The 27,648-nt window shown below is 41.4% G+C and overlaps 1 protein-coding gene across 1 annotated transcript; it reads left to right on the forward strand.

Moving 5' to 3' along the window:
• The first annotated feature begins 5,319 nt into the window (after positions 1–5,319).
• LOC116036195 (butyrophilin subfamily 2 member A2-like) lies at positions 5,320–25,708 on the forward strand. The gene is made up of 7 exons (XM_031279679.2): positions 5,320–5,444; positions 7,200–7,544; positions 8,308–8,655; positions 8,777–8,815; positions 11,694–11,960; positions 17,981–18,082; positions 25,686–25,708. Exons 1-7 carry the CDS (start codon positions 5,375–5,377, stop codon positions 25,706–25,708), a joined length of 1,194 nt encoding a protein of 397 aa, XP_031135539.1. The 5' UTR covers positions 5,320–5,374.
• The last annotated feature ends 1,940 nt before the right edge of the window (positions 25,709–27,648 follow it).

A 27,648-nucleotide genomic window follows, 5' to 3' on the forward strand; every position in this document is an offset into this window, starting at 1 on the left:
GCCATTCCATGACTGTTAGGCAGCATGTTTCCCTCTCAACTGCATGAATACATATTATTATCCAACTAAAACATTCCTGCATACAGCATCTAGAAACACAAACAAAGCTAAACTTTCTGTACTTTTACTAAGTGATAGTAACATATTTCATATTTAAATTGGCCACTAAAACTTATTTCTTGTAAGTTTTGCTGCAGCTTGTGATGACAGAAGTTGTTGTTCCACAAGTTAAAAGATAAAACGGGTATAACATATCAGAGGACAAATTCTGTTCAATAAACAGGAAACAAAGTTCAGGTGTGTTCTCAGTGTTGTCTCTCTACCAAGTTGATGAATGATATTTAATAAGTTCTCTAACATCTTTTGTTTTCTCTTTTATGTGACGGAGCAGAGCCAACCTCAGGTGAGTCCTGATTTTGATGAATTTACTGATCTCTACATCAACATGTGTGATGTAACTCATCACTGATAAGGAAAGACATTTATACACCAACACATAACAACTATGAATTATATTTAATGTCCATTCGTCACTTCTGGTTATAATAATTATAAAATAATAATATAATTTGTGTGCTACAAAATGATCTTAAAATATTATTTAAAATATGTTTTCTGTCACACTAATGTAATCTGAACACTTTATTTTCTGAAGTTAATAAATGACCTTAAATAAAAAATGAGGGATGAAACAATCCATACACACACGTCAGTGAAAAGGATTTGAGAAAACTGTATCTCATGTGGCTCAGTAATATTCAACTTGTAGTTTTATATCATTTTATAGTAGTAGTCATTCTGATTGAACCAGGAAAGCCTGAAGAGATCTTCCAAAAGGATTTTATGCTGAAGGATGATTTCAAATAAATAAATCTGTCACGGTTTCAGCAGGAGGACCCAAATGCAAGACTTCTTCAGGCAGATGTGCAGAACAAACACACTTGATTGTGACTCTACAACTTACAAACTCACAACTACAATCCTACAAACAAACAGGACTCTCACAGGAACAAACAGAGAGAGGCCAACCGACCAAGGACAGAGGAATGCCAGCAGGGGCGATTCTAGGATCTGACCTTTGGGGGGGCTCAGCCCCTAATGAAAGGTTGATAGCAGTTAAGCTAGGGGGGTCCGGGGAAGATTTTTTTTTTTAAAACCCTTAAATCATGACTTCTGGTGAGTTTTGGGGAAAGAAATAGACAGATTGAGACATGCAATTATGACAAACTATCAACAGATTCAAGGCATCTGCTGTGAAAAAAGATGGCAACTATAAAGCATTATTGCAGTACACATACCCAGGGGTGTAGGACTGGGGGGAAAAGGGGACTGAGTACCCAGGGCCCTCATGTGAGGAGGGCCCAAAAAGATGCTAGAATGAATAGCTGTGGATGCAGGGAGGGGCCCATAGAAAATGCCTTTCTACAGGGCCCAGAATTTTGAGCTACACCCCTGCACATACAGTACCTTGAACTAGTAAAATAAGCCTTAACATATTTTTAGACAGGATTATTCATGTTTTTTCTGCTGTTAATTTTCAACTTTTTCATTTACATCACTGATAGAAACTGATATGGTTATACAGCTAAATGATGAATAATCTAATCTAATAATGTCTCTGAACCAGATGGGGAAAATCCAACATCTCTTTTTCTTAAGAGCCTGGGCCTGATAATAAACACATTTACTCTAATACAACAACTACGTTATATGATAAGTAAGACATCAATACATCTGAGAAGACCAACTTTAATGATGACCCACAAAACAATATTATGCAATACAGGAATAGGATGTATATAGCAAAAAAAAAACTTAATGAGGGAAGAAAACTAGTCCTCCATGAAATGCACATGTAAATATAATGTGAATGGAATATTTGAAGTGTTTTTAAGTGTTTTTGCCCGTACAATATATGTCCACTTTCTCACCTGGTTCTTCCAGGTCCCTCTCTTTGTCCACTCTCTCTCTCTCCATCCTCCTCTCTCCCTCTATCATAACAAAAACATTTTGTAATCAACTAGAAAATAATCTTCAAATAAAAGAGAAAAACACAGTAGTCCCACTATATATATGTGTATTATAGGCTACCTAGCCATTTTCTCACCTTGTTCATCTTGCTCTCTCTGCCCTTCTCCCTCTCTATTCTCCTCACTCCTTTGTGCTGTCAACCAGAAGGCAAATGTAATCAACTAATCAACAGAGAATATATGTGTAGGATACCAAAGGTTATACATTCACCTATTTATAACATATGTGAATATGGGGTTGCTGTTCAGTGCAGTGGGATAATGTTAAAGGCTTATCTTATACTTTCTCACCTGAACCTGGCTGTTTTCTTTAAAAAAAGAAACGTATATCCATCTATGGAGAAACAGACTGTGAGTCAGGGTTTGTTGTTCCAGTGTTTCAGTTCTGATATGAATGAGTCTGATGATCCGTCAGGTCAAATTATTTATTTTTCATTGGCATTGACAGTCAAAAATAAGAAAGTGTCTGGTAGGGAGATAACTGCAGCGGCGCTAGGCTATTTTTAGCGGTGCTCAAGCCGTTACAGCAGGCTATTAATAGCACACTTTAAAAACTCATTGTAGGCTACTCCTAAGCTACATTTGCCTACAGTTAGTAATTTTGTCTAACGTTGCACAACAAAATTGGACTCCGTGGTGAATAAGCTAGGTTAATTCAGATATGATTGCCATCATTGTGATCAGGGAATCACAGATTGGTTCCACAAATACTACACCTCTAGCTTACTTAATGTGTTCATTCGATTAGATTTAGATTTAGATTTTCACTCCATTAGCCATACATTTTCAGTGGTTGAAAGTAGCCCTACTCTGACGACCGAATTCCCCAAAGTTATCTGTGCAGACTGAACAGTAGGCTGAGGCGCCCTCGTTCAGGGAATCGCAGACAGGCTGTTGACTTTAGGCTACAACTGAGCTGAGCCTGTCGTCATTTATCCTATTCCATCGCTAAAATCAGGTTTGCAAAAGTAATAAGGTTTGAGCACTAAACGATTTCACAAAATCACAATGATAAGGACCTAAAAATAGCCTTGCACCGCCTATGAACGCCAGGAGTAGAAATACACAGGCCAATTAACAGGAAGACAGGGGATTGGACAAGACCATAATTGGGAACAGGTGAGAACAGAAACGGAAACTAACAAGACAAGAAGTGCAGACCATATAAGGGGATGGGCGGAGACAAAGACACATGACAGACAGGTAACCACAGAGCACATGGGAAACACCAACAAGCACAAAACACAAGACAATATACAAAATGGCCACCAGAGTGGCACAAAGAGAGTCAGTCACAGCAGGATCCTGACAAAATCATGACCATGTCTATTGTCTCACAATAGAATTATGCTCAAACATTTTCCAAAAACAAAATATAGATTCTTTTGTTGTTTAATTCGCTAGCAGAAATAATTGTGTTGTGTTGAGAGACCTGAAACTGTATCTCAATATGAGTGTTATTAAATATGGATCTCTATATATTCTTTAAAGCTTTTTATAAATGAGTTAAACGTATATTTAGCTTCAAGAGTTGGAGCTTCCAGAGACTCCTGCTGCATAAATCCAAACTGTATCTCTCTGTTCCCACTTAATGGCCAAGTTATGCCTGTTAAGCAGCATATTTCCCTCTCTCTCAGCTGCATGAATACATATTACTCTTAAACTAAAATATTCTGCATACAGCATCTAGAAAGACAAACAAAGCAGAACTTTCTTTACTTTTACGTGTTACTAACTTAGTTTAATATTTCACCTGATCCATTAAAACTGATTTCTTGTAAGTTTTGCTGCAGCTCGTGATGCTGAAATAATTTCCATGTTTGTATTGTTGATGTTCTTCTCTGATTGGACGCAGCTACAGATGAAACTATATAGAAGTTACTTTATAATTTAGTAAAACTTCACACAAAGTAAAAGATTTATAACCACAAAAACAATACTGATACTACAACATGTTTCTTGGCTGCTCGACAGTTGGTTATGAATCTTCAACATTGACCGTCATAATAACCGTTGTTTTAACTCTTTGATTCTTTGATCTTCTTCCCATGTGTTTAACCCTTTCACTAGTCTGGATCAAAGGAAGTCCATTTCCAGGATAATCACCTGACATCCGTCCCTCACCTTCCACTCTCTGCGTATTGCCTTTATTAGAAGTCCCTTCGCTTCGGGAAGCGCGCTGAAAATGTCAAGTTTTGAAGAAAATTTGGATGGTGCAACAAGACAGACCTGCTTGGGGTGCCCGGATAGCTCAGTTGGTAGAGTGGGCGCCCATACATAGAGGTGTACTCCTGGACGCAGTGGGCCGGGTTCAACTCCGACCTGCGGCCCTTTGCTGCATGTCATTCCCCCTCTCTCTCCCCTTTAATTTCTTCAGCTGTTCTGTCAATAAAGGCCTAAAAATGCCCAAAAAATAATAAATAAAATAAATTAAAAAAAAGACAGACCTGCTTGGTTCTTTCAGGGAATGATTGTAAAGATTTACAAAGAATAGGTTTACGTCATTTCCTCTCTAACTGGGACGTTTTGGGACCGATGGGTGAGATTGTTGTGGACGAAGTACACGATACACTGGTAGAGCTAATGAGGTTTAACCCTTTCTCCGGCTAATTTAAATAGCTCACGTTACTGTACACGTCTTAGCTTAGCGGCTGGAGCTTAGCGGCTGGAGACGATTGTGATTGGTTTATAGAAATGCAAACAACCCACAGCAGGTGTTTTCCCCCTCCTATCCCATAATGCATCTGTGGTGTAGCCAGACTTCACTCTACAGTTAAATTATCAGAAAGTATTGATCACACTTTACCTGGTTGTTGATCCAGTACGGCTGCATTTTGTTCACAGTAACTTCTTTTCTGTGCAACATTTAGTTAATGAACTCTTATTCTGAAGAAATTGCACCGGAAAAGGTTTTACTTCTGCTGATAAAGTGGTCAGGAGAAGAAGTATAGACGTCTGTGCATTAACAGTGAATATATAGCTTAATGTGATGCTGTGTAGTTTTTATTTAATTATCAGCTTTAATGTTCGTGTGAAGATAAAAAGCTTTTTGCAGTTTGCACACATTATGAGCAGCTCTTGTGCAGAATGCACGAGTCCTAGTTATGTGAGGATGACGCTTTTATTCTGAAGGATATGTGTAGGAAGTGGTGCTGTTGTTGCATCAGTACCAAGTAGGAGACGTGGCTCCATCATATTGTCTATGGTTGTTGCATCTTGCGTAATCCTCGAAACCGAAAGTGTTTCTGATCAGCCAATCAGCCCGTTAGGAATGGCTCCATCTCTGTTATATGAGACGTTGTGATGTTAAAGTGATGTTTGATCTTTAGGAGACATCGACAGAGATGGAGCTTCTTCCTCTTCTGTGTCTCTGCCTCCTGACTCGCTCTGGAATCACGTCTGCTCAACTAAACAGTAAGAAAACTGATCATTACACTGAGTTATGTATTTGAAAATGTAATTTTTCATTTTATCTAAATGTCTGATCACCTGTAAACATGCAGAGGTCTGGAGACAGAATTTTAATCATGCTGCTCAGCTGCTGTCACATCAAAATGTTTCCTAATATTTATCAAAGATCAAAAATATTGATAGTTTAGTAACTTTAGCTGTAGCGTCATTTCTGGTGCGTGCGTGCGTGTGTTTGTGTGTGTGCGTGTGTGTGTGTGTGCGTGTGTTTGTGTGTGTGTGTGTGTGTGCGCGCGGTCTCCATTGTGTCATGAGAAGGTGGGGCATTGATGTGCATTTCCCAGAAACTGTCCATCCACTACCAACTGCCTGTAGCTTCTTTTTTTGATAAGCTAAAGTAGAAACTACAATATGAAAAGTACAGTTTTTTTTTGTTTTTTTTAGTTTAGTTTTGTTTCACATAAATACACAACATCACATACATAACATAAATGGTGGAATGTGCATGTTCACAAACGACAAAAGATTAGAACAAATGTAAAACAAATCTCTATCTAATATATCGGCAAAAGGAGTGAACACGTGGGATCCTTTACTTCAGTAGAAGTACTAATACAACACTGTACAAATACTCTGTTACAAATGTACTGCATTGAAAATGTTACTTAAGTAAAAGTCTGTAATTATCATCAGGAAAATGTAGTTAAAGTATTCAAAAGTTAAATTAAAGTACTCAATGTAGAAAAATCCTCACATTTTAGAAACTGGAAACGATCCAAACAGTTGTGTGTTTATTATGGGATACTGCCCAATCTCCCCATGTTACTTCCTGTCAGCTCTCCACTTTCTGGTCTGAGGTTTGATGTGAATTTTAAAATGTATTTATTAGACTAAGAGACCCACATTTAAATATTTCAACCAGAGAAAGTTACATGTTTTACTCACCTTTGCCCCCCCCTCTCTCTCTCTCTCTCTCTCTCTCTCTCTGTGTAGTGTGTATACTTCCTGTATCTGATGAGGAGACAGTATCTGGTCAATAATAAGAGCTGTAATGCCAACAGGTTCATAGGATGTTTACTAGATCTGTTTCTTTGCAGAGCAGTGGTGTTAACCTACATTTATTTATTTGTCTGACCATTCAGGGGCAGAAGACAACATTGACATATTGTCACCTTATAAAAATAATAATGTTCTTAGTTTCTGTCCAGGAAGTGAAAGTCATGGTAGGAATCTTACTAGAAGAGAAAAGCACGTCTGTAACATTTCTAACTCAGCTCAACTCTGAAGTTCATACAATCACATTATTAAAAGGCCACAATCTGCAGAGAGAGAGAAAGGCCTATACCGAGATGATGTTCAACATTATTTGGGAAAAACAGAGTTCAATGTTATTCATTTTTCATTGCATGCTTAAGACCAGTGTGATACGTAAGAATTAGAAAAAATAAAAATAAAGGTTATGTAGCAAGATTGGCTGTCACACACACTTGTCTCCACTGCAGCTGATTGCAGGCCACGCCCACCTCCACAGGTTATAAACTCAGGATCAAAATCTGAAATATATCCTGAAAAACTAAAATGGGAAAATATGTGGCTGGAGGGCAGTGCAAAGGATTTTCTAAATACAATGTGTGAAATTAGATTTTTTTTTGTTATATCTTATGTTCGTTTGTTGATATCACAAAAAAATTCCATATGTCTGTCTTAACGTAATTACTCTGCATGTAAACTTACTGATAAACATATGATTTTATCTTTCAGGGCCAGCAGTCATCACAGTGAAAGAAGGGACTGATGTAATGTTACCCTGTTCTCTCAGCACCAAGGAGAACATTGAGTTTAAACTGTTTGACTGGAGGAAAGTTGCTCAGAAAGATGATGGTCTGAAGGAGGTGTTCCTGTATGATGGAGGCAGTCATTACAACAACGGTCTAGATGGTCAGAGTGAAGAGTTCAAAGGTCGAGTCTCTCATTTTCAAGATGAACTGAAACACGGCAACGCCTCCATAATCATCAGAAATACAAAGATATCTGACAGTGGAGAATACACCTGTTATTTTCCTCGTCTTCAGCCACCTCAAACATTCTACATTGAGCTTGTTGTTGGTGAGTACTTTTATTATGTTAATTTCTTTAATATGTCTGCAAGATAAAACAGTTTATTTGTAACTGTTTTTCAAGTTGATAATACTTAACAAGCACTAACTCATGTTCTGTTTATCCTGTTCTCTTAGGGCTCATTTTGAAAAATAATAATGTTCTTAGTTTCTGTCCAGGAAGTGAAAGTCATGGTAGGAATCTTACTAGAAGAGAAAAGCACGTCTGTAACATTTCTAACTCAGCTCAACTCTGAAGTTCATACAATCACATTATTGAAAGGACACAATATGGTGGCCGGGTTAGCTCAGTTGGTAGAGCTCACTCCTCGATGCAGCAGCCACGGGTTCGACTCCAACCTGCGGCCCTTTGCTGCATGTCATTCCCCCTCTCTCTCCCCTTTCATGTCTTCATCTGTCCTGTGAAAATAAATGCCCCAAAAAGGCCACAATCTGCAGAGAGAGAGAAAGGCCTATACCCAGTTGATGTTCAACATTATTTGGGAAAAAGAGAGAGAGTTCAATGTTATTAATGTTTCTTTGCATGCTTAAGACCAGTGTGAAACGTAAGAATTAAAAAAGAATATATATAAAGGTTATAAAAAATTAAAATTAGAATATATCCTGGAAACTAACCAAAACGTAAGAATCAGAAAAAAGATTTGCAGAGCACAATGTTCAAAACAAGGCCAGAAAACAAGACTGTCTAAGTCTGTCTACACTTAATTACTCTGCATGTAAACATACTGATTAATACATGATTTATCTTTCAGGGTCAGACCCCAAAGTGACCGTGGGACAAGACAGTGATGTTGTGTTACCCTGTTCTCTCAGCACCAAGGAGAACACTGAGTTTAAACTGTTTGACTGGAGGAAAGTTGCTCAGAAAGATGATGGTCTGAAGGAGGTGTTCCTGTATGATGGAGGCAGTCATTACAACAACGGTCGAGGTGGTCAGAGTGAAGAGTTCAAAGGTCGAGTCTCTCATTTTCAAGATGAACTGAAACACGGCAACGCCTCCATAATCATCAGAAATACAAAGATATCTGATAATGGAGTCTACACCTGTGATTTTCCTCGTCTTCAGCCACCTCAAAAATTTTACATTGAGCTTGTTGTTGGTGAGTATTTTTATTAAACAGTTAAAGGAGTTTGCCCAATGAACAGGATATTAAAATGTCTTTTTAACTGTTTGTCAAGTTAATATTTTGCAAGCACTAATGTTTTTGTTTTACCTTTTAGTTCCTGTTTTAAAAGACAGAAGAGATGAAAATATCCCAGGTGAGTCCTGATTTTAATAACGTTACTCTCTACTTCTCACATGTATGTGATCACAGGCCTGATATGATTAAAAAAACTTTAAATCTGTGTGACATACCGTGACATGTATACACCAACATATTTTACGTTTGTGTAAATATTAATTATTTACCCTGTGTATTAAAAACAACTTATTTTTTCAGTCAGTGGCTAAAAATAGGATTAATTGTGCATTGGTCACGTTTTGTTCATTCATCCCAATGAAAAAACACAGTACTAACTACATCCACTTAATTTCAATGTATTAGGTACACACAGCTAAGACCAAGCACTCAGGAATAAATCCTATGAAGGTTATAATAATCGGTTGTTATAGAAACTCTTTCAGAGAGGTGTTGAGTCTTTATGGTCATTTTGGAAAACTAGTTTTGGGGTGCTGCTGTTGAATTATAATGTGTTATTAATCTTTAGTATACCCTCATTGACATTAAATGATAAAAAGGCAATCCAGTGAAATATTTTCAAAATGTTATGATTAATCTTCCATTCAAGCAGAAATTATTAAAAATATTTCTGACTAACACAATTCAGACCTATTGACACAATGGGTTTGTATAACTTTAAATAAGCTATGTTTCATATTTGATTCATAATGTTTTTGATATTTTTGATGCAAAACAAATCTCTCAGAAGTAAAGAACGGTTTTTCGCTGTATCTGTGCTGTAGGCAGCAATCTTCGACTTGATCTTATCCGCCGAGAGGCTGAGCAGGGGAATAACTTGCCAGACACGCTTTCCGTTCACGATTAGGCTACAGATTTATTTTGCACTAACACAAACAAGGTTCTGCTTCCAATACATCCCATAATTGTGTTACTGGTATACGAAATTGTGTCCAAAGTCATAAACAGCATAGAAAGGCAAAAAAACCAAAGTGAAAACAGCGGTCAGCAAAAATGAGACTTCCCCCTTTCACCCCCTCTCTTAGTCACAAAACCAGAACAGGTGAACAGCTAATATTACTTTGCTTCCTCCGCCCCCACCAGGTGCCTTGATGACCAAAAATGTCCTTTCAAAATAATAGAACTATACCTGGCTCTAACATGTGCTTTGCCATGATATACAGTGGTATGAAAAAGTTTAGGCACCGCTCTGAGGCTGCATAATAATTTACTCTGTCGTCACAGAAAATGTTCACAGTGGCATGCCATTCATTTTCTAATAAAGCTGAGTACTGGGGTATTTTCCAGACAATGATTTTTAGTGTAGCAATATTACATTTTATGAAATTAAATCAGATGTGGAAAAATAGGCTATGCAAAAATTTGGGCAACCCCCTTTTGTTGATTTGAATACCTGTAACTACTTAGCACTGATTAATTGGAACACACAGTTGGTTTGGTGAGCTCATTAAGCCTTGAACTTCATAGACAGGTGCAGCCAATCATGAGAAAAGGTATTTAAGGTGGTCAATTGCAAGTAGTTGTTCTCTTTGACTCTCCTCTGAAGAGTGGCAACATGGGGGCATCAAAACAACTCTCAAATGATCTGAAAACAAAGATTGTTCAACATTATGATTTAGGGGAAGGCTACAAAAAGCTATCGTAGAGATGTAAGCTGTCAGTGTCCACTGTGAGGAACATAGTGAGGAAATGGAAGACCACAGGCACAGTTCTTGTTAAGGCCAGAAGTGGCAGGCCAAGTAAAATATCAGAGAGGCAAAGGCGAAGGATGGTGAGAACGGTCAAAAACAGCCCACAGACCATCTCGAAAGACCTACAACATCATCTTGCTGCAGATGGTGTCACTGGGCATTGTTCAACAATTCAGCGCACTTTGCACAAGGAGAAGCTGTACAGGAGAGTGATGTGGAAGAAGCCTTTTTTGGACACACGCCACAAACAGAGTTGCTTATGCAAACACACATTTGGACAACTAGCTTCATTTTGGAATAAAGTGCTGTGGACTGATGAAACAAAGATTGAGTTATTTGGTCATAACAAGGGCCGTTATGCATGGCGGAAAAAGAACACAGCGTTCCAAGAAAAACCCTTGCTCCCCACAGTAAAATTTGGTGGAGGTTCCACCATGCTGTACGGCTGTGTGGCCAGTGCCAGTACTGTGAATCTTGTTAAAATTGAGAGTTGCATGGATTCCGCTCAATATCAGCAAATTCTTGTGAATAATGTTGAAGAATCAGTCACAAATTTGAAGTTACGCCGGGGCTGGATATTTCAACAAGACAACGACCGAAAACACTGCTCAAAATCTACTCAGGCATTTATGCAGAGGAACAAGTACAATGTTCTGGAATGGCCATCCCAGTCCCCAGACCTGAATTACAGTGAAAATCTGTGGGATGATTTGAAGCGGGCTGTCCATGCTCGGCAACCATCAAACCTAACTGAACTGGAGATGTTTTGTAAGGAGGAATGGTCCAAAATAGTCATTTGAGGCTATAGGACGCGTCTAGAGGCTGTTATTTTTGCAAAAGGAGGCTCTACTAAATATTGATGTGATTTTTCTGTTGGGGTGCCCAAATTTATGCACCTGTCTAATTTTGTTTTGATGCATATTGCACATTTTCTGTTAATCCAATAAACCTCATTTCTCTACTGAAATATTACTGTGTCCATCAGTTATTTGATAGATCAAAATTAAATTGCTGATCCAAACACCCAATTATTTATAAATGAAAATCATGGAAATTGTCAGGGGTGCCCAAACTTTCATACGACTGTAAGTCAGAATCTAGCTCATATTGGAAGAAGTTAAAGGTGTTTTAAATATCATGCCCTCTCAGACGTTGCTGCCTGGAATGTGTCATTGAGGCTCCCGATATTACATGTTTAATACTATAACTGTCCATTTAAATCTATTGTTTCTATTATGGTCACAGATGCAGGTCCAAAACCATTTGTCACAACACATAAAGCTAAGGATGGAGTGCTGCTGCAGTGTGAGGTTCATGGTACTCCAAAACCTAAAGTAGAGTGGCAGGACAGTGCTGGAAACATCCTTACTGCTGAGGAGCTCCAGGTCTCAGAAAGAGAAGGCCGTTTCTACATCACTCTCACCACTACTGTGACAGAGACTGACGACTATCGCTGTGTAGCGAGACAGGAGACAATCAACCATCAGATTTCTACATGGATTTATGTCAATGGTGAGATTTTTACTGGTTGTATTTTCATATTCAAATAATTGTACTTATATGTTATTCTTTTTTTTCTTTAAATGAATGTGTGTTCAGACTGAACATAAAGGAAATGGAGATGAAGAAATCTGCTGAAGTTGGAAATGTTTCAAACTGAGTGAAAACTTCCCACTGAAACTCCACTTCATTAATCTCCAGATATAAGAGCAAGAATGAGTTTGTAGTTCAGTACTGTTACATATTAACACATACAGTTAGTTTATACATTCCTAGTTAGCTCTAGCTTATTTCTGTGTTTTCAGTATTTTGTGCTGAATAAAACACAAACTTTAGAAACATTCAACAGTCAAATTCACAGATTAAATAGAGACAAAACTTGACTTTGTCGTCAGTCTGAATTCACCTTTTAGGAGCCCTTACATCATCAGTTGTTCTCTTTGTGACTTTCTAATACTATGATTATAGACTGATACTAAATGTGCTGTACATGATACACCGTCACATTAACAGCGTTACATTTACTGTTAGTAAACATGTTTCAGAAGGATTTCAGGGACAGAAATGATGAACATTGAGAAGTGTTGTGCTCCCTCTAAACAGCATGAATACATATTACTGTTAAACTAAAATATTCTGCATACGGCATCTAGAAAGACAAACAAAGCAGAACCTTCTGTACTTTTACATCGTGTTACTAACTTAGTTTAATATTTTACCTGAGGCTCTGAAATCTGTATGAGCTGTAATCAGATTAATAAGAGAGGGATTTTTATTAATAATTGTCACACATGAATCACAAACAGAATAATGACAATCAAAATCATCAATAATTAAAACCATATCTACTAGAGTTGAGCCGGATACTCGGATGAAACGAGTATCCGGTACGGATAAAGCACTTTTGCCGAGTACGAGTATTATACGAGTAATATGAGTCAATATCTGTGCTCGGAATGAATAAAAATCCTCATTGGGTAGCTGACTGTGTCTGTGTTCTGTGATAGGCTAGTCGTCACAGGGCCCCTCCCCTACACACATACATATGTATTGTGTTGCTGTGTCCCGCTGAGAAGAGAACAGCTCTCTCTCTCTCTCTCTCTCTCCCTCAGTCACTCAGGTTCCAGGTAACCAGTAGAGTTCTGGTAAACGTGGGGTTTGTTCAGACGTGGTGCTTCGTAGAATGCGACTTGCGTTGCGTCTCTGCCTGTCGGAGATTTTTTTTCTTTTTAAACCGTCAGCTGGCTCTAAACAGATCTGAAAAACAGCGTCGGACTATTTGATCCGTAGAACACAGCCCCCCCCCCCCGCCCCCCTCTCTCTCTCTCTGTCTCTCTGTTACTCACTCTCACACACACACACACACACACACACATACCTGGTGTGGAAATAAAAAAAAATAAAAAAGAACCCCAAAAAAAAAAAAATCACACTGATCATAAAAAATTAAAAGTTAAAAAAAGAAAGTTATGTTGAGTATGAAAACTCTTGTTCATTACATTTTACTTCATAATTGCAAACCCATGTGTTGTATTCATTGTTCTTGTTCTGTATATAGTTTGTTATCATGATCAAAACCATTGATCTGAAGCTCAATGCTGATGCTGTCATGTAAATAGTTTTCTAATCAGCAATAAATATAACAATTTCTGATCAACCCATATCAATTGCATGCTTAAAATAACATACTGGTTAAAGCCCCGCCCATTTCAAGACAAACCAACCCACTTCCGGGTTAGGCCCCGCCCAGTCCGAGTACAGATACAGATACAGATAATTCATATGGTTAACAGATACAGATACAGATAATGCTGTACTCATTCATCCCTAATATCTACATATTTAATATTTTATGTCTTAACTAGAAACTGAACTAAAAACAGGGACCAAACTGTAACTCTGAATATCTCCAGTGATGGTTCCTGGTAATAATTTGATACCATGGAGGTAAATAAAGTTTTTCCTGGACAAAGTAAACTTGTTATTAGGACTTGTTGCTCTGCAGTGAGGGTCCCAGATGATAAACATGTTCTTTACACTTCATTCACTGCAGCAGAGTGTTGGTTCATTAAAAGAAGAACTAACTGAAAACACAGCATTAGGTTTTAGACTCAAAGTGAAAATGAAGATGAAAACAACAATTAAACTTTCCTCATTCTGAAGTATTAAGTATGTATGACAGCAGAAGTACGTTAAGTAACGTTAAGTGATAAACAGGATCTACTTTACATTCTTCTCCAGAAAACAATGTAACAACAAATAACTCACTCTTCTCTCAGCACAGTAAACACTCATATTGGGTTATAATAATAATAGATAGATAGATAGATAGATAGATAGATAGATAGATAGATATTTATTGATCCCAAAGAATGGGAAATTACAGTGTTACAGCAGCAAAATATCAGTCACACAGCACAGAATATACATGCTAGGATACAATACACATGAAATAATAGAATTAGGGCTGTCAGCATTAACGCGTTAATCGCGATGCAATTAAGGGCCAAGCATAACGCGTAAATTTTTTTTTAATTGCATTAATCGCATGCCGCCATTTATTCATTTATTTTATACTTCACTCGGCTTCGTGTCGTGCCTAACAGGCTACTATTTTGACCCTTTGCAGCACCTTTATTACCAAGCTGCCATACTTCCTCCTAACACATCCTACTGCTGCAGGCTGCAGGCATGATGGGGAAAGACAGCAGCAACACAATTCTGAATGGCGCTTTTTATTTTCCAAAACTCCCGGACGGCTCGTAGACAAGTCGAAAGCCATATGCACATTGTATAAAGCCGAATTAAAATATCACCGAAGCACGTCAAGCTTGAGCTACCACCTACGAGCTAAGCATAGTACAGTTAATGTGACTCAGATTGATGCTGGTGGGCTCAGGCAAAGCACTATTTTGGAGAATGCTACTCGCCGACTTGTTGATGACAGACAGAACGCGGTCCAGACGGACAAACTGTGGTCTGTCTGTCAGGTAGTCAGTGATCCAGGAGACTGTGGATGCACCGACACCCATCATCTGCAGCTTCTCACCTAGTAGCAGTGGCTGGATGGTGTTGAATGCACTGGAGAAATCAAAAAATGTGATTCTCACAGTGCTGCCACCGCCATCCAGGTGCAAATGAGATCGCTGCAGAAGATAGATGACAGCATCGTCCACTCCCAGACAAGGCTGGTAGGCAAACTGTAGAGGGTCCAGAGAAGATCTCACCTGCGGCCTCAGGTAGGCCAAGACTAGCCTCTCCAGCACCTTTATCACATGGGATGTGAGAGCCACTAGGCGGTAGTCCTTGAGGCCAGATGGAGTCAACTTGTTGGGGACCGGGACCAGGCAGGACGTCTTCCACAGCAGCGGACCCTATGCAGGCTCAGGCTCAGGTTGAAGAGATACTGGAGAACACTAAACAGCTGACTGGCGCAGGTCTTCAGGACCCTGGGGCTGATGCCGTCCGGGCCGGCAGCCTTGCGCTGGTGAAGCCTCTCCAGCTGTCTCCTCACTTGGCCAGGTGTGAATGAGAAGCAGGGGTGGGGTGCTTGAAGTGTCTGTTGGGGGAGATGAAATGTGCTGTAGTGGTGGTGGGAGTGGGCAGACCACAGAGGGGTGAGGGGAGAGCTGTGGGAGCAAGAGAGGGAGGGGAGGAGGCAGTGAGGGGGTGTAGGGGGTTGGTGGAGTGGTAGAAGAGGCAGGGGATGGCTGTGAGCTAAACCTGTTAAAGTAACAGTTCAGCTCGTTTGCTCTCTCATGGCTGCCTGGTGTTTGTTTTCTTCTACCCCCACACCCAGTGATCTCTTTCATCCCTGTCCACACCTCCCTCATATTGTTCTCCTGTAGTCTAGCCTCCAGCTTCCTCCTGTAGGAGTCTTTAAGCCCGGGACACACAGGGCCGAAAATCGGCCGTTGGACGGTCTGGCGAGGTCAATGACTCGAATCTGTTCAGTGTGTCCCGTGCCGTGTTTTCATGTTTCAGGGAACTATTTTAGTACAATATGAGATCGTATTCTGAACGGCCGCCATGACAGTCTGGCTTTGAATTTCCGGAGAAAACAAACCCATGTGACGCGTTCGTCCAATCAGCAGCCGGTTTTCATTTCTTGGGCAACAATACAGAGTAGCGTCGCCTGCTGCTATGGAGGCGTATTACGTTTCTGAAGTCGGTGTCGCCTCAGTGTGTCCCGAGGCAGTTTTTTGGACCTCGGGGGGACATTTCCACTGGCTTTTCTGCCGAGGGTCGGCCGTCTGGTTGGAGTGTAAGCAGCTTTACACTCCCTCAGTTTATCCCGCAGTTCGTGCTGTACTTTCCTCAGCTCCTGTCTGTCCCATGACCTGAAAGCTTTCCTCTTCTCATTAAGAAGAACTTTTAGGTCAATGGTGATCCATGGCTTGTGATTGGGAAAGCAATGTACAGTCTGGGAGGGCATGGTGATGCTCTCACAGAACTTGATGTATTCTGTGATACAGTCTGTCATATTATTGATGTCCTCCCCATGTGGCTCACAGAGCACGCCCCAGTCTGTAGACTCAAAACAGTCCTTGTGTGGACAGGTTGCCACTGGACAAGAGGAACTTACTTAGGAGACAGCAAGACAAGGTTGTGATCCGATTTGCCAAGGGGGGGAGGGCAGTGGCACTGTATGCATAAAACACGGTAAAACACAGTATGCTGCACTCGTGGAACTCCCTCTGGGTTTTAATGAGCACCGCAAGTTCGTCCGTCTTATTTCCCAGAAACCGTACATTCCCCATAATTATCTTTGGGACGGCAGGCTTATGTTTTCTTTTCTTTGCCTTCCGTTTTAATCCACCTCTGCAACCCCAGCGTCTCCTCTGTAGTTTCTTCAGGATTTCAGGCTTGGCCCCCGGCAGCAGCACAGGTCGACACAGCGCTATCAGCTGATCGCGTGTGTAAACAATAGTCCCGCTGCCTTGTGCGTAAGAGAAGAGAAAGAGAAAAGTTCCGAAGTTGACAGAAGCCATCTCAACACAGATGTTCTAAGTTACTATTAAAAGAAGAACTGCACTTAAAGACCAAAAATTTACTAAAAATACACAAAATACACATAGACATCAGGAGCTGCTGCAACAGGCTACCGCACGACAGCGCCATCTTGCTTCCTATAATAATAATAATAATAATAAAATAATAGTATAATTTGTCTGCTACAAAATTATCTTAAAATGTTATTTATATGTGTTATATATCATGACCATGTCTATTGTCTCACAATAGAATTATGCTCAAACATTTTCCAAAAACAAAATATAGTCCTGAAACTGTATCTCAATATGAGTGTTATTAAATATTCATCTCTATATATTCTTTAAAGCTTTTTATAAATGAGTTCAACGTATATTTAGCTTCAAGAGTTGGAGCTTCCAGAGACTCCTGCTGCATAAATCCAAACTGTATCTCTCTGTTCCCATTGAGCCCCAATAACTGCAGAGCTGACCCCCCCACCAACAAACACTCAGCTTACATCTGAAATCACACATTCTGCACCACATACTCAACATCTAAACTATTGTTCAATGTGTGTAATTTTAAGTGAGTGTAATTTTCGCCGAACTCTGCTCTAGCGGCATCGCAAGATAACTCTTAAATAACTGAAAAGGGTAAATAACTAGACCAACAGTCATTTAAATATGTAGAAATGTAATTTAGAGCATTATTGATTGGTTTCTGTCAGTCTGTCTGTGAATGTTGTCATTACTACAGCATTGCATTGTGGGAAACTTATGCAGGCGTAGTGTCATAAAATATTTCACCAGAAATAGTATGCATTTCACGTACTATTGGTTTCATACTCAGATCATCAAGATGTCGGACATACTAAAACATGTCACATACTGTATGTACGCATGTTAGTGTGGAACTTCAGACCAACCATGATGATTTTAATCCTGATGTTACTGAGCTGTTGTAGTTGTTCTCTTTGTGTAGACTGTGATGTTCAATCTGCTGTATATGATCTGTCTTCCATTCTGAGTCTTATATTAACCTTGTATCTTCTGTTTCAGGGTCTCCCAATGGATGGATTGTTGTTGCTGCAGTTCTTGCTGTTGTTGTTATTGTTCTTCTAACTGCGCTTATGATTATTCTTCTAGCCAAGCATGAAAAAGGTAAGTTAAATAAAATATTTTATCAACATTTTCATGATGAGCAGACAACACAACACATTATTTATATACACTGAACAAAATTATAAATGCAACACTTTTGTTTTTGCCCCCATTTTTCATGAGCTGAACTCAAAGATCTGAGACTTTTTCTATGTACACAAAAAGGCTTATTTATTTCAAATTTTGTTCACAAATCTGTCTAAATCTGTATTATTGAGCACTTCTCCTTTGCCGAGATAATCCATCCACCTCACAGGTGTGGCATATCAAGATGCTGATTAGACAGCATGATTATTGCACAGGTGTGCCTTAGGCTGGCCACAATAAAAGGCCACTCTAAAATGTGCAGTTTTATCACATAGCACAATGCCACAGATGTTGCAAGTTTTGAGGGAGCGTGCAATTAGCATGCTGACTGCAGGAATGTCCACCAGAGCTGTTGCCCGTGAATTGAATGTTCATTTCTCTACCATAAGCCGTCTACAAAGGTGTTTCAGAGAATTTGGCAGTACATCAAACCGGCCTTACAACAGCAGACCATGTGTAACCACACCAGCCCAGGACCTCCACATCCAGCATCTTCACCTCCAAGATCTTCTGAGACCAGCCACCCGGACAGCAACAATTGGTTTGCATAACCAAAGAATTTCTGCACAAACTGTCAGAAACCGTCTCAGGGAAGCTCATCTGCATGCTCGTGGTCCTCATCGGGGTCTCAACCTGACTGCAGTTCGTCGTCGTAACCGACTTGAGTGGGCAAATGCTCACATTCGATGGTGTGACGGCCCTTGTGTGATCTGGTGGGGCCTCTCTGTAGGAGTGATACCTCTCTGGTCTTACCCATCTTTGTTTGAGTTGATTGCAGATCTGGTGCACCTGTGAGCTGTGAGCTGATAAAGTTCCACCTGGTCAGACTACACTCTCTCTCTTCACTGCGATCCAGACATCAACCATGGCCTGATCATCCTGCCTGCCACATCTTGTTTTGGGTTTATTTCAGTTACAGTTTACACACTTTGCACATTACCAAAGATATGTTTAGTTTATTCTTTTGTTAAATAAATCACTTTTGATAATTTACGTTGCCTCGCTCCCTCTTTTGTCATGGCCCTTGAGCCAGGTTGTGACAAAATGGGGGCTCGTGCCGGTTTTTGTGTTCGGTTAGTGTGTGCTGTGGTTTAGTTGTTGGGAGCGTGGCAGCCCGTCGGACTGGTAAGAAGTTTTTTTTGTGCTTTGGTTATTGTTTGCTGGTTTGTTCGTTTGGTAGTGCGGTGGTGCTGTGCGTTGATTTGGCTGGTTGACCGGGGTAGTGAGGGCTTATTTTCTGGCATTTGTATTGACTTTTTTGGTGTCTTTTTTTTTGTTTTTTTTGTTTTGTAAGTTGTTTGTTGGGGCTACGGTCGACAGGTGATCCGGGTGGCTGGTGTGGGTCCTCGTGTGCGTGTTGTTGGTTGTTGTGGGTGGAGTTTTCTCTTGTAGGCTGTAGCGACGGTCCATTTTTGGGCTTGTTGAGCTGATTCTTGATAGTGTTGTGGCGAACGTGGGTGAAGCTTTTGGCTTGGGAGCATGTCCGTGGTTTTCGGAGGGTTGCTAGCGTGCTAGTTGCTCTCCCTAGCCAGCGGTCGTTAGTGCATAAGTACCCACCACAAGTAGCTGCATGAAGACTAGGGTTGAGTTAGTTAGCTGGGTTGATTTAGATAGCGAGGAGGCTCCATACCAGGTGGGGGTTAGTCCTCTTAATGCGCACGGGGACGTTGCATCGTCTTGCTGGGTCTGTTGCTGTGGTTTTGTTTTGTCGGTTGTAGTGTGTTGTAATGGCGGAGTGTGATGCGTTTATTGCGGCTCCGTCTGAGGAGGCGTTGGGGCGTTGTACTAAGGAGCAGTTGCTGAAGATTGCGGAACACTTTTCGGTAGTGGTAAGTGACAAACGCCTTAAGGAGAACATTAGGGTAGTTTTGAAGTCTGAGTTGAGGGAGAAGGGTGTGTTGGCTGTGGATATGGATGATGAGTCTCCAGTCTCCACGGTTTCAGCGGGTGCGTTTGTTCAGTCTCAGGGCTTGTCGTTTGATCAACAGAGGGAGCTGTTGTTGCTTCAGCTTGAGCATGACAGATGTAAACATGAATTGCTAATGAAGAAGCAGATTGAGGTAGAGAGGATTCGGCAAGAAATAGAGCAGGCCAAATTGGATCTGGAGGGGCGCCGTTTATCTTTAGCGACTGACGGTACGGGGTCCGGTGGAGCTCAGAGCGGGCAGTTGTCTGGAGCTGTGCATTCCTTTGATATTAATAACTTACGACTACTGCCACCGTTTAATGAGAAAGATCCCGATACGTTTTTCTTGTTGTTTGAGCGTGTCGCTAGGGCTAGGGGTTGGCCTGATGCAGATTGTGCGTTGATGCTTCAATGTGTGCTGACGGGACGGGCGCAGGAAGCTTATTCATCATTGAATACAGAGGATAGCTCAGGCTATGCGACTATCAAATCTGCTGTGTTAAAAGCGTATGAGTTGGTGCCAGAGGCATATCGCCAACGTTTCAGGTCCTGGGAGAAACGTAGTGGTCAGACTTATATGGAGTTTGCTCGGGACCTGACTGGTCATTTTAAACGTTGGTTGGCTGCGCTGGAGATCACTACTTTTGAGAGTCTGTGTGATCTTGTGGTTTTGGAGCAGTTTAAGGATATGCTTCCTGGTTACATTGCAACATACGTTAGTGAGAAGCAGTGTGTTACGGCGGCGGGTGCGGCTGCGTCAGCAGATGAGTACTTGTTGCTTCATAAAGGAGGTTTTAGAGAGCGGGCTACAACGCGTGAGCGTTCTTGGAGAGCTGGTGTGCCAATGTCGGAGGCGGTATCGCGGGGTGATGCTGTCCACACTAACTGTAACTATTGTCATGAAAAGGGTCACTGGAAGGCTGATTGTCCGCTCCTGCATTTTAAAAACAAGCCTGGAGTATCGAAGGTTAAGCCTGTGGCAGCCGCTGCGCCGGTTATTGTGGACTGTGTATCTGAGTTGCTTACTGCAGAGCTTGAACCGGATGTCTTGGCAGCCTATGCTCCTTTTATTAAAGATGGCTTTGTGTCTCTGGTAGGAAGTGGGGCTAGGGTGCCAGTAAAAATCTTGAGGGACACAGGGGCCTTTGACTCCTACATTGTCGGATCTGTGCTGCCGCTGTCAGAAGACACTGATACGGGTGACTGTATCCTTAGTCGTGGCATGGGTTTAACTGTTTTGCCCATACCATTACATAAGTTGGTCCTGGACTGTGAGCTGGTGAAGGGCGAGGTAGCCGTTGGTGTGCGTCCGGCGTTGCCCATTGAGGGGATTCATTTCATTCTGGGTAACGGGCTGGCTGGTGGCCGTGTTTGGGCTGATTCTCCCCCTTTGCCAGTAGTTACATCTTGCCCAGTTGAGTCTGTTGTTGACCATATTGCCGCTGACTTGCCTAGAGTTTTCTCAGCCTGTGTAAGTACCCGAGCTATGAGTAACGCTGAGTCTGTGAGGGAACCTGATGGGGGTGTAGTTGAGTTTCTGGCTCCATCACTGTCAGACTATCCGCTATCTGTGTCATTAACTGAGTTGGTACAGGAACAGCAGAGTGACTCTTCCCTTAAGGTAATGTTTGATTGTGTTGCATCTGCTAAGGAGATTACCAGTGTAGCACGTGGGTATTTTGTTCAAAATGGCTTGTTGTTTAGGAAGTGGTTGACTCTGGGTACTGACTTTGTTGGAGATGCTGTCGTTCAGTTGGTGGTACCGACTAGATTTCGTCCTCTCGTCTTAAAAGTTGCTCATGATGAGAGTGGGCACTTTGGTGTGAGAAAGACTTATCTTAACATCTTGAAGCATTTTTTTTGGCCGCGGGTGAAGAAAGATGTTACAGCATACATTAAGACATGTCATGTGTGTCAGCTAACAGGTAAGCCCAATCAGTCTGTTAGACCTGCTCCATTACAACCTATTCTGGTTGTAAATGAACCATTTGAGCATCTGATTGTGGACTGTGTGGGTCCGTTGCCGTGCTCTAAGTCTGGCTGTAAGTACCTGCTAACTGTGATGTGTCAATACACTCGGTATCCTGCTGCTTATCCGTTGAGGGCTATTACCACTAAGGCGGTGGTGAAAGCACTAAGTCAGTTTATTTCGGTCTTTGGCATTCCGAAGGTCATCCAGAGCGATCAGGGGTCCAATTTCTCTTCGCACATGTTTGGTCAAGTTTTGAAGTTGTTGCATGTCCGTCATAACCAGTCATCAGCCTATCATGCACAGAGTCAGGGGGCCTTGGAAAGATTCCATCAGACTCTGAAGTCTCTCCTGCGTGCATACTGCACGGAGCTGGATAGAGACTGGGAGGGGGGTCTTCCTTGGCTTATACTGGCTGCAAGAGAAGCTGTTCAGGAGAGTACTGGTTTTAGTCCTAATGACTTGGTTTTTGGACACAAGGTGCGTGGGCCCTTGGCTGTTTTAAAGGATGGCTTGGTGGAGGCCGATCCGCCAAGAAATTTGGTTGATTATGTCAATGGCTTTAGGCATCGTTTGTTTGTTGCAGGTGAAATGGCAAGGGAGAACTTGCAAGTGTCACAGAGTAAGATGAAGAATTTCTATGATCGCCGTGCGGGGCATCTGGACTTTAGTCCGGGGGATCAAGTTCTTGCTCTGTTGCCTGTTGTGAGCTCGCCGTTTCAGGCTAAATATGCTGGTCCTTATACAGTTGCTGAGCGCAGGTCTGACCTCAATTACATCATTGCTACACCAGGTCGGAAAAAGTCAACACAGTTATGTCATGTCAACCTTCTCAAACCCTATTATGGACGTGAGGCTGATGTAAGCCAGTCAGTGAATGACGAGGTACATCCTGTTTTGCTTGTGAGTTCGGTGTCTGGATCACAGGGCGTAGATGGAGTGCCGGAACCAGATGACAGTTTGTTGTATGGTCGTCTAAAAAATTCGGAGACCCTTTGTAACCTTGATAGTTTGTTGGTGCATTTAACTGAGTCTAAGCGTGATGAGTTGTCTGGTCTGATACAGCAATATCTGTGTCTGTTTGGTGATGTTCCTACATGCACGAATTGGATCGAACATGATGTTGATGTTGGAGATGCACAACCAATTAAACAGCGTTTTTACCGTATGTCTCCAGAGAAACTTAAACATCTGGACTCTGAAGTTGCTTACATGCTGGAAAATAATATTGCTCTCCCGTCATTTTCTAGTTGGTCCTCTCCGTGTATTTTGGTCCCGAAGCCTGATAAATCACCTAGGTTTTGTACAGACTTCAGAAAGGTAAACTCAGTAACTAAACCAGATTCCTTTCCGCTGCCGCGGATGGACGACTGTATAGATCAGGTTGGTTCTGCCAAGTTTGTTAGCAAGTTTGACTTGCTTAAGGGATATTGGCAGGTTCCGTTGTCTGCGCGTGCTCGGGAGGTCTCGGCATTTGTTACACCGTCTGGACTCTATTCTTATAGAGTCATGCCGTTTGGTTTGAGGAACGCTCCGGCCACATTTCAACGATTGATGAATCGTGTTGTGTCTGGTTTAGACGGTTGTTCTGTTTACCTAGATGATGTCGTTATATATAGTGAGACGTGGCACGCTCATCTTAAACGCATTCGGGCGTTGTTTGACAGGTTGTCTGAGGCGCAACTGACTGTCAATTTGGCCAAATGTGAGTTTGCAAGGGCTACTGTGACGTATTTGGGACGTGTAGTGGGGCAGGGCCGTGTAGCTCCGGTCCAGGCCAAAGTTAGGGCAGTAGAACATTTTCCTGTGCCTACTACTAAAAAAGAGCTACAACGTTTTTTGGGTCTAGTCGGATACTATAGGAGCTTTTGTAAAAACTTCTCTACAGTTGTTTTTCCTCTGACGGAGTTGTTGAAAGCTAATGCAAAGTTTTTGTGGTCTGATGAGTGTCAGCAAGCCTTTGAGAACATCAAGTCTTTGTTGTGTTCGTCTCCTGTTTTAGTAGCGCCGCAGTTTGATAAGCCGTTCATGATTCAAGTGGATGCAAGTCTGTTTGGGGCGGGTGCTGTTTTGCTGCAGGAGGATGGTCAGGGACTGGTGAGACCAGTTAGCTTCTTTTCGAAAAAATTCAACCGCTATCAGCTGAATTATTCGGTGATAGAGAAAGAAGCGCTGGCACTCGTTTGGTCTTTGCAGCATTTTGAGGTGTACGTTGGTGGGAGGCCACTTGTTGTCTATACGGATCACAATCCGCTGACATTTTTGCAGTCACTTAAATGTCCCAATCAGAGACTCATGAGGTGGTCGTTGTTTTTGCAAGCCTACGCGCTTGAGATTAGGCATATTAAAGGAGTGGACAACGTGATAGCTGATGCGTTGTCACGTGCCCCTCTGCTCTAGGTCAATATTGACATTTTTTGTTTTGTACCCTGTTTGTTTGTTTTTTGTTTTTTTTGTGTGCCTGTTCTCTTCCTTTGCTTCCCAGGTACCTGGTTTTGCTCAAGATGGGACGGGGGTGAGCAATCGTTCCGGCGCAATTTGGAGGTCAACGGTTCCTTTCTGCTTGGTATAAGTCTGTATTATATTTTGGTGATTTTGGTATCACTTGTTTTTTTGAATAATGTTCGGTTCTGACTGCTGGATGTGGTAGTTGGTTTTGCCGTTGGCTCCTTTGGGCCACCGACTTTATGGGGGGAGGTGTGACGGCCCTTGTGTGATCTGGTGGGGCCTCTCTGTAGGAGTGATACCTCTCTGGTCTTACCCATCTTTGTTTGAGTTGATTGCAGATCTGGTGCACCTGTGAGCTGTGAGCTGATAAAGTTCCACCTGGTCAGACTACACTCTCTCTCTTCACTGCGATCCAGACATCAACCATGGCCTGATCATCCTGCCTGCCACATCTTGTTTTGGGTTTATTTCAGTTACAGTTTACACACTTTGCACATTACCAAAGATATGTTTAGTTTATTCTTTTGTTAAATAAATCACTTTTGATAATTTACGTTGCCTCGCTCCCTCTTTTGTCATGGCCCTTGAGCCAGGTTGTGACAATGGTGTCTGGCACTTTGGAGAGGTGTTCTCTTCACGGATGAATCCCGGTTTACACTGTACAGGGCAGATGGCCTCGTGTGGGTGAGCGGTTTGCTGATGTCAACGTTGTGGATTGAGTGGCCCATACTGGCGGTGGGGTTATTTTATGGGCAGGAGATGTGTTGCACTGCGTGAGGCAAATGGTGGTCACACCAGATACTGGCCTTTTATTGTGGCCACCTAAGGCACACCTGTGCAATAATCATGCTGTCTAATCAGCATCTTAGTATGCCACACCTGTGAGGTGGATGGATTATCTCAGCAAAGTGCTTTATTTAGACAGATTTGTGAACAATATTTGAGAGAAATAGTTCTTTTGTGTACATAGAAAAAGTCTTAGATCTTTGAGTTCAGCTCATGAAAAATGGGGGCAAAAACAAAAGTGTTGCATTTATAATTTTGGTCAGTATATATGTCATGTTTAGAGTCTTTGAGGTTGTTTGATCTTCACAGTCATCAATCATTCTGTTGGTATTTAGGTATTTATTTAGAGTAAGATCAATTCAGTTGCATTTACTTAAATTTTCTTAACTTTGTTTTCCTTACTGCAGGATCGCGAGTCCCACAAAGGTAAGGAAAACAATACATTCTTATTGTAAATACTGTATTAGATATTGTTTTGTTAAATTTAGTCCTGTGTGGGGCGGCCTCTAGCTCACCCAGTAAGAGCGTTCGCCCCATGTTGGCTGAGTTTAGTCTTGCAATGGCTGTCCTATAATCAATTATAATCAGGAAACCAGATACATGTGACCTCACTATGTAATCACACTGTGGGATCCAGATCATTTACAGGTCCCACACACTTTCACTTTGCTTTCTAGTTCTGTAAGTTTAGTAACATTCACTATCAATCATGTATCTAGATGGGTGTTTATGTTGTCATTTAGTGCATCATGTTTTAAGCACAAATTAGGCGCAGCACACTTAGGGCGGTTTCACACATGAAAGTCTGAACCAAGGTCCGGACCAAGGTTCATGTTTTTGTTACATTGTAACATTTGATCCGGTAAGTTTTGGTTTCACACTGCAGTTATGCAAGCGCACTAAAGATCTATACGTGAGAAAACTACGTCCTGCCGTCATCACATACGTGAGCTGTGTCTCCAGATACTTATAATTGATTGGTTTGTAGACAGGCTTCCCCGTCCTCTCGTCTCCTCTCTCTGTGTCGGAGTTTTTTCAGCTGACTGCTGCTCTCCCATACGGCCGCGGCTCTTTTTGTTTTGTTGTGATGTTGAGAAGCAAGACACTGGAACTTTCTGGAGAATTTATTCAGAGACAAACGGAAACCTACACTGTACATTTACTACCACTTAACAAATAAACTGCTGATGTATTCTCTGCTCTGATAGCCGACAGCTGTCTGCTCTGAGCGCATTCACCGTCACTCTCACTCTCTCATGTAGCCTACACACTAAGCACCGAGCTATTCCTTAAAGGAGCTATTCCCCGGTCTTGTAACACAAGGAGAGTCTGCCAGAGCTTCTTCTATTTGGTCCGAAAGTCCGAACCATCCAAACAATGCTTTCACACTGTAAACGAAGCGGACCATAGTTCAGTTTGGTCCGGACCGAGACCACCTCTTTTGGTCGGACCAAAATTTGGTCTTTTGATCCGGACCGTGGTCCGGGGGAGGTTTCACACCTCTAATTTTGGTTCGGATCAAACTGAAAAGTCCGAAACTCCATGTGTGAAAACGCCCTTAGAGAGGAGGCTCTTCTCTCTGTAAGAGTGACAGGTCAAAGCTGAGATAGGCATATTATGGTATGTACAACATTGTACAACTATAAAAACTAATTTGTGTCTGGCTCTGTTCTAAGGTAATATGATCAATGGCAATTTTATTTATAAAGCACCTTTTACATTCAAAAACATATAAGCATAGTATGAAGAACAAAGCATAAACAACAAAAATAAGAATACAGTACAAGCATCACACACACACACACACACACTAATTAACCAAAAGCTTGAGAGAATATTGAAGTTTTGTGTTTTTTTTTTAAATGTGGACACAGCTGGTTGACTTGTAAACATGTAATTGTTTCAGATCAATCTGAATGGAGGGAACTTCTGCAATCTCCGGTGTCTTCGTGGACTCCTCGTCTGACAATTTCTTCTGTACTGAGGCCGCTGTGAGGTCTCACGCAGTCAGCAAGTAAATTACTTTACTTTCAATTTCTTAAATAGGACCTATAAGTTTAATTAAATAAGTAAGAGTGAACTGGCAAACCAAGAAAACCCCCACACCTGCAGAAGTGACTCAGATGTTAGTAAAGTAACTTGTAGTTTGACCATGAAGTGACCAAAACATTATTACCACAGAATCTGAAATTCAAAAGGCAGCCGGTGAAGAACGGACTGTTTGTGTTCTCCTGGAATTATTTAGATAAAGTCAGTCAATATAGAATATGTTTTTTTTTTTTTTTTTTTTTTAAATAAGTACATTTTGTTTATGATCCTCAGCTAAAGGAAACAAGACTGCACCAGCTTTATCACTTAATTTAATTGAGA

Source organism: Sander lucioperca, chromosome 6 (genome assembly GCF_008315115.2).
Source record: "Sander lucioperca isolate FBNREF2018 chromosome 6, SLUC_FBN_1.2, whole genome shotgun sequence".
Classification (NCBI taxonomy): Eukaryota; Metazoa; Chordata; class Actinopteri; order Perciformes; family Percidae; genus Sander; species Sander lucioperca.

Bases quoted from the DNA above. Each gene is read 5' to 3' on its own strand.
- LOC116036195 (XM_031279679.2), top strand. From the start codon at position 5,375: ATGGAGCTTCTTCCTCTTCTGTGTCTCTGCCTCCTGACTCGCTCTGGA. The intron at 7,545-8,307 runs GTGAGTACTTTT...TTTATCTTTCAG, and splicing joins CTACATTGAGCTTGTTGTTG to GGTCAGACCCCAAAGTGACC. The intron at 8,816-11,693 runs GTGAGTCCTGAT...TTATGGTCACAG, and splicing joins AAGAGATGAAAATATCCCAG to ATGCAGGTCCAAAACCATTT.